Source organism: Coregonus clupeaformis, unplaced genomic scaffold (genome assembly GCF_020615455.1).
Source record: "Coregonus clupeaformis isolate EN_2021a unplaced genomic scaffold, ASM2061545v1 scaf1562, whole genome shotgun sequence".
Taxonomy (NCBI): Eukaryota; Metazoa; Chordata; class Actinopteri; order Salmoniformes; family Salmonidae; genus Coregonus; species Coregonus clupeaformis.
In genome coordinates this window covers 107,438-122,500 of record NW_025535016.1, presented here as the reverse complement: position 1 = coordinate 122,500, position 15,063 = coordinate 107,438, and the positions used below count along the sequence as shown (strand labels likewise).

The following is a 15,063-nucleotide window of genomic DNA, read 5'->3' as shown; positions in this document are numbered from 1 at the left end:
GCAGTGCAAATAGTCCGGGTAGCCATGATTAGCTGTTCAGGAGTCTTATGGCTTGGGGGTAGAAGCTGTTGAGAAGTCTTTTGGACCTAGACTTGGCACTCCGGTACCGCTTGCCGTGCGGTAGCAGAGAGAACAGTCTATGACTAGGGTGGCTGGAGTCTTTGACAATTTTGAGGGCCTTCCTCTGACACCGCCTGGTATAGAGGTCCTGGATGGCAGGGAGCTTTGCCCCAGTGATGTACTGGGCCGTACGCACTACCCTCTGTAGTGCCTTGCGGTCAGAGGCCAAGCAGTTGCCATACCAGGCGGTGATGCAACCAGTCAGGATGCTCTCGATGGTGCAGCTGTAGAATTTTTTGAGGATCTGAGGACCCATGCCAAATCTTTTTAGTCTCCTGAGGGGGAATAGGCTTTGTCGTGCCCTCTTCACGACTGTCTTGGTGTGTTTGGACCATGATAGTTCGTTGGTGATGTGGACACCAAGGAACTTGAAGCTCTCAACCTGTTCCACTACAGCCCCGTCGATGAGAATGGGGGCGTGCTCAGTCCTCTTTTTTTTTCCTGTAGTCCACAATCATCTCCTTTGTCTTGGTCACGTTGAGGGAGAGGTTGTTGTCCTGGCACCACACGGCCAGATCTCTGACCTCCTCCCTATAGGCTGTCTCATCGTTGTCGGTGATCAGGCCTACCACTGTTGTGTCGTCGGCAAACTTAATGATGGTGTTGGAGTCGTGCCTGGCCATGCAGTCATGGGTGAACAGAGAGTACAGGAGGGGACTGAGCACGCACCCCTGAGGGGCCCCCGTGTTGAGGATCAGTGTGGCAGATGTGTTGTTACCTACCCTTACCACCTGGGGGCGGCCCGTCAGGAAGTCCAGGATCCAGTTGCAGAGGGAGGTGTTTAGTCCCAGGATCCTTAGCTTAGTGATGAGCTTAGAGGGCACTATGGTGTTGAATGCTGAGCTGTAGTCAATGAATAGCATTCTCACGTAGGTGTTCCTCTTGTCCAGGTGGGAAAGGGCAGTGTGGAGTGCGATTGGTCGGGTACAGTACTGTAATATCTAGTGGTATATGGTCGGGTACAGTACTGTAATAACTAGTGGTATATGGTCGGGTACAGTACTGTAATAACTAGTGGTATATGGTCGGGTACAGTACTGTAATAACTAGTGGTATATGGTCGGGTACAGTACTGTAATAACTAGTGGTATATGGTTCATTCATGAGTGACCCCTGACCTCTGCCCCTAGGTACGCTGTATCCATGGCGAGGAAGATCGGAGCTCGAGTCTACGCCCTACCAGAGGATCTGGTGGAGGTAAAACCCAAGATGGTGATGACCGTGTTCGCCTGCCTCATGGGACGGGGAATGAAGAGGGAATAACACAGCTCAGCCCCCAGAGCTCCAGCCACCCCGTCAGCTCAGCCCCCAGAGCTCCAGCCACCCCGTCAGCTCAGCCCCCAGAGCTCCAGCCACCCCGTCAGCTCAGCCCCCAGAGCTCCAGCCACCCCGTCAGCTCAGCCCCCAGAGCTCCAGCCACCCCGTCAGCTCAGCCCCCAGAGCTCCAGCCACCCCGTCAGCTCAGCCCCCAGAGCTCCAGCCACCCTCGTCAGCCTGGAGCTCCAGCCACCCCGTCAGCCCCCCAGAGCTCCAGCCACCCCGTCAGCTCAGCCCCCCAGAGCTCCAGCCACCCCCGTCAGCTCAGCCCCTCCAGCCACCCCGTCAGCCCCCCAGCCCCCAGAGCCCCAGCCTCCCCGTCAGCCCCCCAGCCCCCAGAGCCCCAGCCTCCCCGTCAGCCCCCAGCCTCCCCGTCAGCCCCCCAGAGCCCCAGCCTCCCCGTCAGCCCCCCAGAGCCCCAGCCTCCCCGTCAGCCCCCCAGAGCCCCAGCCTCCCCGTCAGCCCCCCAGCCTCCCCGTCAGCCCCCAGCCTCCCCGTCAGCCCCCAGAGCCCCAGCCTCCCCGTCAGCCCCCAGAGCCCCAGCCTCCCCATCAGCCCCCAGAGCCCCAGCCTCCCGTCAGCCCCCAGCCTCCCCGTCAGCCCCCAGAGCCCCAGCCTCCCCGTCAGCCCCCAGAGCCCCAGCCTCCCGTCAGCCCCCAGAGCCCCAGCCTCCCCGTCAGCCCCCAGCCTCCCCGTCAGCCCCCAGCCTCCCCGTCAGCCCCCAGAGCTCCAGCCACCCCGTCAGCTCAGCCCCCAGCCCCCAGCCACCCCGTCAGCCTGGAGCCCCAGTCTCTAGCCTGTCTGGTTTAAAGAATGAAAACAGCCATATTATATTAGATACATATTGAATGAATGACAGTGGCCATATTGCTCCACAGCTGATTTGATAACTCTGTATATCTGCCTTTGACCTTTGACCTTAAGACACTGTGTCACACTGTATGTGATGCTGTAGTTTACGTAAAAATGTATGCACACATGACTGTAAGTCGCTTTGGATAAAAGCGTCTGCTAAATGGCATATTATTATTAGTTTTTATTTTACTTCTGTGGTGAAATGTAGATTGGACTGGATTATGGTTGTTAAAGGCCATGTCATGTGGGGGATGACTGGAATCACTCTCACAGGAGTTCTTAGTTCAGAGAGAGAGAGAGCGAGAGAGAGTGAGAGACAGAGAGAGAGAGAGAGAGAGAGAGAGAGAGAGAGAGAGAGAGAGAGACAGAGAGAGAGAGAGAGAGAGAGTGAGAGACAGAGAGAGAGAGAGAGAGAGAGAGAGAGAGAGATAGAGACAGAGAGAGAGAGAGAGAGAGAGAGAGAGACAGAGAGGTGAAATTGAGAATGGAGTGTGGTTGTGTGAATATGTTGTGGGGAGATCTTAAGGAAATCTGATGAGCTGTGGGGAAGGTTCTGTATAAGGGTGCAGACTGGATCGAGTGTTTCTTTGATTCAGAACTTTTTCATCTTATGGCCTTCAGGTTCTGTAGTAAACAGGTCCCTATTTCCCTAGTTTAGATTACTATGGACCAACTATACAGAAAACATAAAGAAACATTCCATTGTTATTAATATGTTTTACTGGTATATATGGCCATGTATTTCACATTTGCCTTGAACAGAAAGGTGGCCAATCAACTATGCATGAACAACCTTTTTTGCTGTTGAAATAATGTAGTCGTTGAAAAGCAAAGCTTTACATGTAAAGGACCAGTTAGTGCTGTGTGGTGGAACCTGTTAAAACAATACTATTGTTGCTGTGGGGAGAGAAACTGGAAGACGCCTATCTGTGTCACACTGTCCCGTCTATAGACGTACAGACACCATGCTGTTTCTGAACGGATGAAATAAAACTGTTCATGATATTACATGCATCTGCTTATATTCTGTCATGTTTGTTTCAGATGGAGTATGCCAGGCATAGTGTTTGAGTGTTGAGTTTGCAAGTGGTACGAGTGGAGGTGTGTTTTGTTTTCTGATTGCTCAGCGAAAGGGCCATGGCGGAGATAGTTACTGTAAGAGGAGTGTGTATGAGTGGTCACCAGCGAAATGTACAACTACCTAAATAAAGGAAACACTTGAGTCAATGAAGGATACAAAGTATATTGAAAGCAGGTGCTTCCACACAGGTGTGATTCCTGAGTTAATTAAGCAATTAACATCCCATCATGCTTAGGGTCATGCATAAAAATGCCCAGTTGCCCATAATTTTTTTGGCTCATGGGAGTTTTACATCCTCAAACATGTTCTCAGAGCAGAAGGGATTATGAATGGTTGCGTCAGGCAACCAATGAAAATGGAGAGGAGGCGGGAGGAATATCAAACTGAGAGCAGGAAGGGGAGTAGTCACCTGACAGGAAGGAGCTAAACAAGGTCAGCATGAATGTCCTGTTTCCAGCTAGTCGAAATAATTCATTCATTACTCACTGTGATGCAAGCTAAAGCTGAAATGTGTTTTTCTAGCTAATTTTAGCTAGCCAACAGTTTATCCTTAGTTACCAAGGTAGCTTGCTAGTAACCATGTAATCCTGCAGGCTAACTAGCCAGTTAAATATGTTGCTGTTCTAATGTTAGTAGCATGATTGAACTGGGAGCAGCACCGTGTTAACCACAGTAGATATTACTGCTCTGAGAACAGTTTGAGTCAACTGAGTCTTCTCTAATAGCAGAACAGCACCGTGTTAACCACAGTAGATATTACTGCTCTGAGAACAGTTTGAGTCAACTGAGTCTTCTCTAAGAGCAGAACAGCACCGTGTTAACCACAGTAGATATTACTGCTCTGAGAACAGTTTGAGTCAACTGGGTCTTCTCTAATAGCAGAACAGCACCGTGTTAACCACAGTAGATATTGCTGCTCTGAGAGCAGTGAGTCAACTGGGTCTTCTCTAAGAGCAGAACAGCACCGTGTTACCTTGATGTTGCTGCTCTGAGCAGAACAGGTGAACTAGCAGCACTGCTAACCCTAACCCTAACCCTAGACTGCTGCTCAATTAGACCGAGACTTTGCTGCTCTAAAGCCTTGTTCACATTGGCAGTTTGAAGTGACTCAAATCTGTTTTTTCCTGCAGTCTGAACAGCCAAAAAGCACATGGAATCGGATATTTCAAGCTACATTTCAAACCACCTTCGTAGGTGGTTTCAAGTCAGATACAAATCTGATTCCTGGCCATGCAACTTGTCTGAACGGTCAAATCTGATTTATTTGGTATAAGTTGTTGCTTGCTAGCTACTCTGTTCACAGTTTGACAAGAACATGTGGTAGCTAACTAGCTTGTTAATTGTTTACAAATAAATTAGTGAATGTTCTAGAAAGCTAAACAGCTAGCTAGCTAGTTTTTATTTATTTTTTTATTTCACCTTTATTTAACCAGGTAAGCCAGTTGAGAACAAGTTCTCATTTACAACTGCGACCTGGCCAAGATAAAGCAAAGCAGTGCGATAAAAACAACAACACAGAGTTACATATGGGGTAAAAAAACATACAGTCAAAAAATACAACAGAAAATATATATACAGTGTGTGAAAATGTAGCAAGTTATGGAGGTAAGGCAATAAATAGGCTATAGTGCAAAATAATTACAATTAGTATTAACACTGGAATGATAGATGTGCAAGAGATGATGTGCAAATAGAGATACTGGGGTGCAAAAGAGCAAAATAAATAACAATATAGGGATGAGGTAGTTGGGTGGGCTAATTTCAGATGGGCTGTGTACAGGTGCAGTGATCGGTAAGGTGCTCTGACAACTGATGCTTAAAGTTAGTGAGGGAGATAAGAGTCTCCAGCTTCAGAGATTTTTGCAATTTGTTCCAGTCATTGGCAGCAGAGAACTGGAAGGAATGGCGGCCAAAGGAGGTGTTGGCTTTGGGGATGACCAGTGAGATATACCTGCTGGAGCGCAGACTACGGGTGGGTGCTGCTATGGTGACCAATGAGCTAAGATAAGGCAGGGATTTGCCTAGCAGTGATTTATAGATGGCCTGGAGCCAGTGGGTTTGACGACGAACATGTAGTGAGGACCAGCCAACAAGAGCGTACAGGTCACAGTGGTGGGTAGTGTATGGGGCTTTGGAGACAAAACGGATGGCACTGTGATAGACTCCATCCAATTTGCTGAATAGAGTGTTGGAGGCTATTTTGTAAATGACATCGCCGAAGTCAAGGATCGGTAGGATAGTCAGTTTTACGAGGGCATGTTTGGCAGCATGAGTGAAGGAGGCTTCGGGCTCTGATCAGTCCCTACACCCAAACGAGGGCATTGCGTTCATCCACCTCTGGCCTGCTGGCTCCCCTTCCTCTGCGGAAGCATAGTTCCCGCTCAGCCCAGTCAAAACTGTTCGCTGCTCTGGCACCCCAATGGTGGAACAAGCTCCCTCACGACGCCAGGACAGCGGAGTCACTCACCACCTTCCGGAGACATTTGAAACCCCACCTCTTTAAGGAATACCTGGGATAGGATAAAGCAATCCTTCTACCCCCCCCACACACAGCGGAGTCGCTCACCACCTTCCGGAGACATTTGAAACCCCACCTCTTTAAGGAATACCTGGGATAGGATAAAGTAATCCTTCTACCCCCCCCACCCACCCCACAGCGGAGTCACTCACCACCTTCCGGAGACATTTGAAACCCCACCTCTTTAAGGAATACCTGGGATTGGATAAAGTAATCCTTCTACACCCCCCACACACAGCGGAGTCGCTCACCACCTTCCGGAGACATTTGAAACCCCACCTCTTTAAGGAATACCTGGGATAGGATAAAGTAATCCTTCTACCCCCCCCCCAAAATTGTAAAGTGGTCATCCCACTGGCTATAGGGTGAACGCACCAATTGGTGAGTCGCTCTGGATAAGAGCGTCTGCTAAATGACGTAAATGTGCCCTTGAGCAAGGCACTTAACCCTAATTGCTCCTGTAAGTCGCTCTGGATAAGAGCGTCTGCTAAATGACTAAAATGTAAATGTATGTAAATGAAATAGGAAGCCGATTCTAGATTTAACTTTGGATTGGAGATTCTTAATGTGAGTCTGGAAGGAGAGTTTACAGTTTACAGTCTAACCAGACACCTAGGTATTTGTAGTTGTCCACATACTCTAGGTCAGACCCGTCGAGAGTGGTGATTCTAGTCGGGTGGGCGGGTGCCAGCAGCGTTCGATTGAAGAGCATGCATTTAGTTTTACTAGTGTTTAAGAGCAGTTGGAGGCTACTGAAGGAGTGTTGTATGGCATTGAAGCTCGTTTGGAGGTTTGTTAACACAGTGTCCAATGAAGGGCCAGATGTATACAAAATGGTGTCGTCTGCGTAGAGGTGGATCTGAGAGTCACCAGCAGCAAGAGCGACATCATTGATATACACAGAGAAAAGAGTCGGCCCAAGAATTGAACCATGTGGCACCCCCATAGAGACTGCCAGAGGTCCAGACAACAGGCCCTCCGATTTGACACATTGAACTATCTGAGAAGTAGATGGTGAACCAGGCGAGGCAGTCATAGTTAACTGTTGTGACTAGCCAAAAAGGACTAGTTTTGAAAAGTTGGATCATCTCATCCTTTGAGGCTTTAAAAGTGTTCTTACGCTATGATTTTGAACATTCAAAGCAGCTGGGGAACGCCCATGCCAGGCATTGTTGTCACCTTAGCTGGCTACATAACTTCTGAGTGATAGGAAGCATGAGCACCAATCAGCCTACACCACTGTGCACACACCTGTCATTACTATGACAACTAGCGTAGCCATGGCAGCAAATTACTGCCGTCTGAACACACATCAGTTTTGGTCACGTGTAACTTGCTGTTTGGACAGTCAGTATTCCAACAGCATTAAGGCCTGCAGTGTAAACAAGGCTTAAGAGAAGTTTCAGTCAACTGGGTCTTCTGCTGCTCCAAGAGCAGAACTGGGTCAACTACGGTGCCTTCAGAAAGTATTCATACCCCTTGACTTATTCCACATTTTGTTGTGTTACAGCCTGAATTCAAAATGGATAACAAATATAATAATTGTCACCCATCTACACACAATTTCCAATAATGACAAAGTGTGCAAATGTATTGAAAATTAAATACAGAAATATCTCTTTTACATATGTATTCACCCCTTTGCTATGAAACTCCAAATTGAGGTGCATCCAATTTCCTTCGATCATCCTTGAGATGATGTCACTACAACTTTATTAGAGTCCCGTGTTCCCAATTCAATTGTTTGGACATGATTTAGAAAGGAACACACCTGTATATAGGGTTAGGGTTAGGTTAGGGTTAGGTTAGGGTTAGGTTAGGGTTAGGTTAGGGCTAGGTTAGGGTTAGGTTAGGGTTAGGTTAGGGTTAGGTTAGGGTTATGTTAGGTCCCATAGTTGACAGTGCATGTCAGAGCAGAAATTAAACAAAGACGTCCAAGGAACCGTAGATCTCTGGGGAAGGGTATAAAACAATTTCTAGAGTGTTGAGACAGCCTATAGGAAGGAGGTCAGAGACCTGGCCGTGGGGTGCCAGGATAACAACCTCTCCCTCAACGTGATCAAGACAAAGGAGATGATTGTGGACTACAGGAAAAAGAGGACTGAGCACGCCCCCATTCTCATCGACGGGGCTGTAGTTGTCACGGTTTACTATGCCAGAACCCAGAAGCAGACCAGGACAAGGTACGTAGAGAGAAAGGTGAGTGTTTATTTAATAGATTCTGAGTGAGGCTGAATAATCCAGGAAACAGAGCGGGTGGCGTGGATGGGTTGTTGAGGGTGCAGTGGTTGGTCCGGTACTGGCTCGGCAGCCGCCGACCATCAGGCAGAGGTTGGGTGAAGGTTCCGGGTGAAAGACTGCAGACAGAACAAAAACGGAGGTCAGTACACAGCAAGTCACAAGGTGCAAAACAACAAAACTAACACTAATGGCTCAGAGGCTGATACGCTGACAAACATACTGTTCATAGCTAACGATCCGGCAGGAACTGGATGTTAGGCCAGAGCCTAAGAAGGGTGATGATCAGGACCAGGTGTGCGGATTGCTGATGGGATGCAGGTGCGGAAAACAAGAGCGCTCCCCGGAGCGTTCCCGAACCCTCGGGAAACTGGAGATTACGAACCGGAAAACTAGTCACCAGACAGGACCCGACTCAGACAGCCGGGATCGTTACAGTACCCCCCCTCCGACGAACGCCACCGGGCGGACTCCCCGGAGCGCCAGGATGGAGGCGGTAGAAGTCACTGATGAGGTCCGCGTCTAGGACCTGTCGCCGCGGAATCCAACTCCTCTCTTCAGGGCCATACCCCTCCCAGTCCACGAGATACTGGAAACCCCGGCCCCGCCGTCTGGAATCCATGATGCGACGCACCGTGTAGGCAGGACCACCTCCGATCATCCGAGGAGGAGGAGGAGGAGGCGGAGGAGGCAACAGAGGACTGAGGAAGACAGGCTTGAGGCAGGAGACATGAAAGGTGGGATGGACTCTGAGCGTCCTCGGTAGTTTGAGTCGAACTGCCACTGGATTGATCACCTTCTCCACCACAAACGGACCAATGAACTTCGGTAACAACTTCCTAGACTCAGTCCGTAACGGAAGATCCCGTGTGGCCAACCAAACCCTATCTCCGATGGTATAGGTGGGAGCGGGGATCCGGCGACGATTCGCCTGGAGCTGATACCGGTCCGAAACTCTAAGGAGTGCCTTTCTGGCCCGATGCCAGGTCCGGTGGCAACGACGAATATGGGCCTGAACAGAAGGCACTGAGAGCTCCTTCTCCTGAGAAGGAAACAGGGGAGGTTGGTAGCCATACAGGCACTGGAAGGGAGACATCCCAGTGGCAGATGTAGGAAGAGTATTGTGGGCATACTCAACCCAAGGCAACTGAGAGACCCAGGAGGTGGGGTTGGAAGAGACCAGACAGCGTAGCGTGGATTCCATCTTCTGGTTGGCTCTCTCCGCCTGACCATTGGATTGGGGGTGAAAACCAGATGTGAGACTGACTGTAGCTCCAATGGCCAAACAGAAGGACTTCCAGACAGCAGAGGTAAACTGAGGGCCACGGTCGGAAACGATATCACTGGGCAAACCGTGGACCCTGAAAACCTCCCTAACCAGGATCTCGGACGTCTCCGAGGCAGAGGGAAGCTTGGCAATAGGCACAAAGTGGGCGAACTTGCTGAATCTGTCCACGATAGTCAGAACGACCGTGTTCCCCTCAGAAGCGGGCAACCCAGTGACGAAGTCCAGGGCCAGATGCGACCATGGTCGCGGGGAATAGGAAGGGGGTGAAGTAGTCCAGAGCTGGGCCGATTGGTACTCTTATTCTGCGCACACACTGGACAGGCAGCAACAAAACCCCCGAGTATCCTCGGCCATGGCAGGCCACCAAAACGTCTGCGAAGAAACGCCATTGTCCGAGCCACGCCAGGGTGACAAGCCATCTTGCTGGCGTGGGACCATTTGAGGACAGCAGGACGAACCGACTCAGGCACAAACAACCGACCGGGTGGACCGTTACCGGGACCGGGCTGAGTCCGAAGGGCCGCCAGCACCTCCTCCTCAATCTTCCACATAACTGCTCCCACGACGCAGTTCCGGGGGAGGATTGTCTCGGTCTTGGACCCACTCTCCTCCGTCTTGGAGAACATCCGGGACAAGGCGTCCGCCTTGCCGTTCTTAGATCCAGGTCGGAACGTCAGGGCAAACTTGAATCGTCCGAAAAACAACGCCCACCTGGCCTGACGGGAGTTGAGAGCGTTTAGCCGATTGCACGTAAGCAAGATTCTTGTGGTCAGTCCAGACAATAAACGGTTGCTCCGCCCCCTCCAACCAGTGGCGCCACTCCTCCAAGGCAAGTTTCACCGCGAGAAGCTCCCGGTTACCCACATCGTAATTCCTCTCCGCAGGCGAAAGGCGACGAGAGTAGTAGGCGCAGGGATGGAGTTTACTGTCCGTGGAGCATCGCTGCGACAGGATGGCGCCAACTCCCACATCAGACGCGTCCACTTCAACGAGCGAACTGACGGGCCGTGTCCGGTTGAGAGAGAATCGGTGCGTTGGTGAATCGCCTCTTCAAATCCAGAAACGCTCGATCCGCCTCCGGATTCCACTTGAAGGTCCTGATACTGGAAGTCAAGGCAGTTAACGGAGCGGCCACACGGCTGTAATCCCGGATGAATCTGCGGTAGAAATTCGCAAACCCCAAAAATCTCTGGAGCTGCAATCTCGTACCGGGCTGGGCCCATTCCAGAACCGCTCTAACCTTCTCCTGGTCCATCCTAATCTCTCCCCTGGAGATGATGTACCCGAGAAAGGATGTCGTGTGGGCGTGAAACTCGCACTTCTCGGCCTTCACGAACAGGCGATTCTCCAACAATCGCTGCAGAACCTGCCGGACATGCTGGACGTGGTCGGAAGGTTCCTTCGAGAAGATCAGAATGTCATCCAGGTAAACAAACACAAAGAGACCGATCATATCTCTCAGGACGTCGTTCACCATACTCTGGAATACCGCTGGAGCATTGGTCAGTCCAAACGGCATCACCTGATACTCGAAGTGACCCATCGGTGTATTGAAACCCGTCAACCACTCGTCCCCCCTCTGATCCGGACCAGGTGATACGCATTGCGTAGGTCTAGCTTGGTGAACACCGTAGCACCCTGTAAGGAGTCGAAGGCAGAACTCATCAAGGGCAGGGGATACTTGTTCTTGACCATGATGTCATTCAACCCCCGATAATCAATACACGGTCGAAGAGAGCCATCCTTCTTACCCACAAAGAAGAATCCTGCCCCCAGGGGGTGATGACGAGGGACGAACGAGACCAGCAGCTAGGGACTCCTTGATGTAGGTCTCCAACGCCTCACGTTCAGGTCGGGAGATACTGTATAACCTTCCCTTGGGGTAGACAGCTCCAGGGACCAGGTTGATGGCACAATCATATGGTCGGTGGGGAGGGAGTGACAGAGCCTTCTGCTTACTGAAAACTTCCCCAAATCGTGATATGTCTCGGGAACCAGGGACAAATCTGGGGGTTTAGCCTCAATCACCTGACTGGGAACCGAATGGGGGCAGGCAGTCTTGAGACAGTTAGCATGACAATCAAGGCTCCAACTCGTTACCTTGCCCGTCACCCAATCGAACGTGGGATTGTGTTCCTTCAGCCAGGGGTATCCAAGGACCAGAGGAACATGGGAAGACGGCAGAATGAAGAATGAAATCATCTCAGAATGATTCCCCGACAACCGCATCTTAACCGGTTCAGTCCTCATCGTGATACGTGCCAGACTACTGCCGTTCAGAGTGGTCGCTTCAATGGCTTCCGGCAATTGCTCCTTGGAAAGCCCCAGCTGTTCCACCAACCCGGCATCAAGAAAGCTTCCATCGGCACCTGAATCGATAAAAGCGTTAAGCGCTAAGCTCTGATTCCTGTTCACAAGGGTAGCCGGGAAACGGGGTCTGACAGAGGTACTGAGAGGTTGAAACTGGCTCGCTAAAAGTCCTCCCAACTTTAGCGAGCCGGGCAGTTTGACGACCGCCGGGAACAAGTGGAGATGTAATGTCCCGAGCTACCACAGTAGAGGCAGCAGTTGGTCTTACGTCTATGTTGACGCTCCTCCTTGGTTAACCCGTGCCGCCCCACTTGCATGGGTTCAGAATCGGGAGAGAGGACCTCTCCACTAATCCATTGTGGTGGAGAATGATCGACGTGTTCTGGTCCACCACCCGACCCGACTGGGAACTGAGAAGCTGATCGATTGGACGGACCCCATTGCTTCTCCCTCCTTCGCTCTCGGACTCGATTATCCACCCGAATAGACAAGGCTACCAAGCTGTCCAGGTCACTAGGCTCCGGATAGGAGATCAACTCATCCTTGAGCTGCTCCGACAGACCCTGGTAAAAGGCCGCTTGCAGAGACTCCTCGTTCCACCCACTCTCCACAGCCAACGTCTTGAACTCGATCACGAAGTCGGCCACGCTGCGAGTTCCTTGGCGAAGCGAAAACAGGCGCCTAGCTGCGTCCCTCCCTCGGACGGAATGGTCGAAGAGCTTCCTCATCTCGGCCGTGAACCCCTGGTATGAAGCCATGCAGGGATCCTGTCGTTCCCAAACGGCTGAAGCCCACTCCAGCGCTCGACCACGCAGCAACTCAATCACAAAGGCTATCCTAGCCTTGTCTGTGGCATAAGAGTAGGGCTGTAGATCGAACACTAATCCACACTGCATAAGGAAGGAACGGCATCTTCCCAGCTCCCCCTCATATTTATCCGGCGTCGGAACCTTGGGCTCACGGATGGACACAGCTTCAGAAGCGGCAGGCGAGATGGGTGAAACCGGTAGTGGATCCTCCACCGGACACTTACGTTGGTTCTGGACCTCCGTCAGCCCGGTAGAAAGGTTCCGAACTGACAACGCGATCTCCTGTAGTACCGTGCTATGATGGCCCAACATCTTCTCCTGCTGGGTAATAGCATGGCGAACAGAGTCCAGGTCCGCTGGGTTCATACTGGCCGGATCGTTCTGTCACGGTTTACTATGCCAGAACCCAGAAGCAGACCAGGACAAGGTACGTAGAGAGAAAGGTGAGTGTTTATTTAATAGATTCTGAGTGAGGCTGAATAATCCAGGAAACAGAGCGGGTGGCGTGGATGGGTTGTTGAGGGTGCAGTGGTTGGTCCGGTACTGGCTCGGCAGCCGCCGACCATCAGGCAGAGGTTGGGTGAAGGTTCCGGGTGAAAGACTGCAGACAGAACAAAAACGGAGGTCAGTACACAGCAAGTCACAAGGTGCAAAACAACAAAACTAACACTAATGGCTCAGAGGCTGATACGCTGACAAACATACTGTTCATAGCTAACGATCCGGCAGGAACTGGATGTTAGGCCAGAGCCTAAGAAGGGTGATGATCAGGACCAGGTGTGCGGATTGCTGATGGGATGCAGGTGCGGAAAACAAGAGCGCTCCCCGGAGCGTTCCCGAACCCTCGGGAAACTGGAGATTACGAACCGGAAAACTAGTCACCAGACAGGACCCGACTCAGACAGCCGGGATCGTTACAGTAGTGGAACAGGTTGAGAGCTTCAGGTTCCTTGGTGTCCACATCACCAACGAACTATCATGGTCCAAACACACCAAGACCGTCGTGAAGAGGGCACGACAAAGCCTATTCCCCCTCAGGAGACTGAAAAGATTTGGCATGGGTCCTCAGATCCTCAAAAAGTTCTACAGCTGCACCATCGAGAGCATCCTGACTGGTTGCATCACTGCCTACAGAGGGTAGTGCGTACGGCCCAGTACATCACTGGGGCCAAGCTTCCTGCCATCCAACAACTGACCACACCACTGAACAGTAGTCTAGGTGTGACAAAACTAGGGCCTGTAGGACCTGCCTTGTTGATAGTGCTGTTAAGAAGGCAGAGCAGCACTTTATTATGGACAGACTTCTCTCCATCTTAGCTACTGTTGTATCAATATGTTTTGACCATGACAGTTTACAATCCAGGGTTACTCCAAGCAGTTTAGTCACCTCAACTTGCTCAATTTCCACATGATTTATTACGAGATTTAGTTGAGGTTTAGGGTTTAGTGAATGATTTGTCCCAAATACAATGCTTTTAGTTTTTGAAATATTTAGGACTATCTTATTCCTTGCCACCCATTCTGAAACTAACTCCAGCTCTTTAAGTGTTGCAGTCCTTTCAGTTGCTGAGGTAGCTGACGTGTATAGTGTTGAGTCATCTGCATACATAGACACACTGTCTTTACTCAAAGTGGCATGTCGTTAGTAAAGATTGAAAAAAGTAAGAGGCCTAGACAGCTGCCCTGGGGAATTCCTGATTCTACTTGGATTATGTTGGAGAGGCTTCCATTAAAGAACACCCTCTGTGTTCTGTTAGACAGGTAACTCTTTATCCACATTATAGCAGGGGGTGTAAAGCCATAACACATACGTTTTTCCAGCAACAGACTATGATCGATAATGTCAAAAGCCGCACTGAAGTCTAACAAAACAGCCCCACAATCTTTAGCATCAATTTCTCTCAGCCAATCATCAGTCATTTTTGTAAGTGTTGTGCTTGATGAATGTCCTTTCCTATAAGCATGCTGAAAGTTTGTCAATTTGTTTACTGTAAAATAGCATTGTATCTGGTCAAACACAATTTTTTCCAAAAGTTTACTAAGGGTTGGTAACAGGCTGTTTGGTCGGCTATTAAATTGGAGATGTAATCGATTACATACTTTTGGGCTGCACGCTCACTATACAAATATGAAATACAACGTTGTCCAGTATTGACGTAGATTCATGTGAATACTTTTGGAACGCTGAGCCATTGACTGCCTGGCTGCACCAGATGTGTGGGTTTCTTTTGACAATGAAGCATCGGACTACAGCCATATCGCTTTGAACCTAGAATAAGACTTATAGACTGGAGTCAGCCGAGATTGGCTAAAGTAATGTCTAGTTGGTCAGAAAAGTATGGTAAGTTACCGAGTGAGTGTCTTTGATATTGCCTACTTGGTTAGCTGGCTAGGTAGCTGCGTTTTGCACTTAACTAGTTAGCTAGCTAGATAATGAACTAACTGCAATTATCATAAACCATTATTATATAGTGTAGTGTCGCGTTAACGTTGCTAATTATGCTGTGATGACAAGGAGGACCCGCTG

General features: G+C 50.2%; 1 protein-coding gene and 1 long non-coding RNA gene across 2 annotated transcripts in view; both read left to right on the top strand.

The window, feature by feature from the left end:
- LOC123487241 overlaps nt 1-1,318 on the top strand; it is a 2,094-nt gene extending 776 nt beyond the window's left edge. Inside the window, exon 2 of the long non-coding RNA XR_006659689.1 lies at nt 1,251-1,318. This is a non-coding gene — a long non-coding RNA (uncharacterized LOC123487241). The remainder of the gene's footprint in view (nt 1-1,250) is intronic.
- An 11-nt stretch (nt 1,319-1,329) lies between these two features.
- On the top strand, nt 1,330-3,297 carry LOC123487242 (vegetative cell wall protein gp1-like). Its single transcript, XM_045218422.1, has 3 exons — nt 1,330-1,343; nt 1,375-2,208; nt 2,393-3,297. Exons 1-3 carry the CDS (start codon nt 1,330-1,332, stop codon nt 2,766-2,768), a joined length of 1,224 nt encoding a protein of 407 aa, XP_045074357.1. The 3' UTR covers nt 2,769-3,297.
- The last annotated feature ends 11,766 nt before the right edge of the window (nt 3,298-15,063 follow it).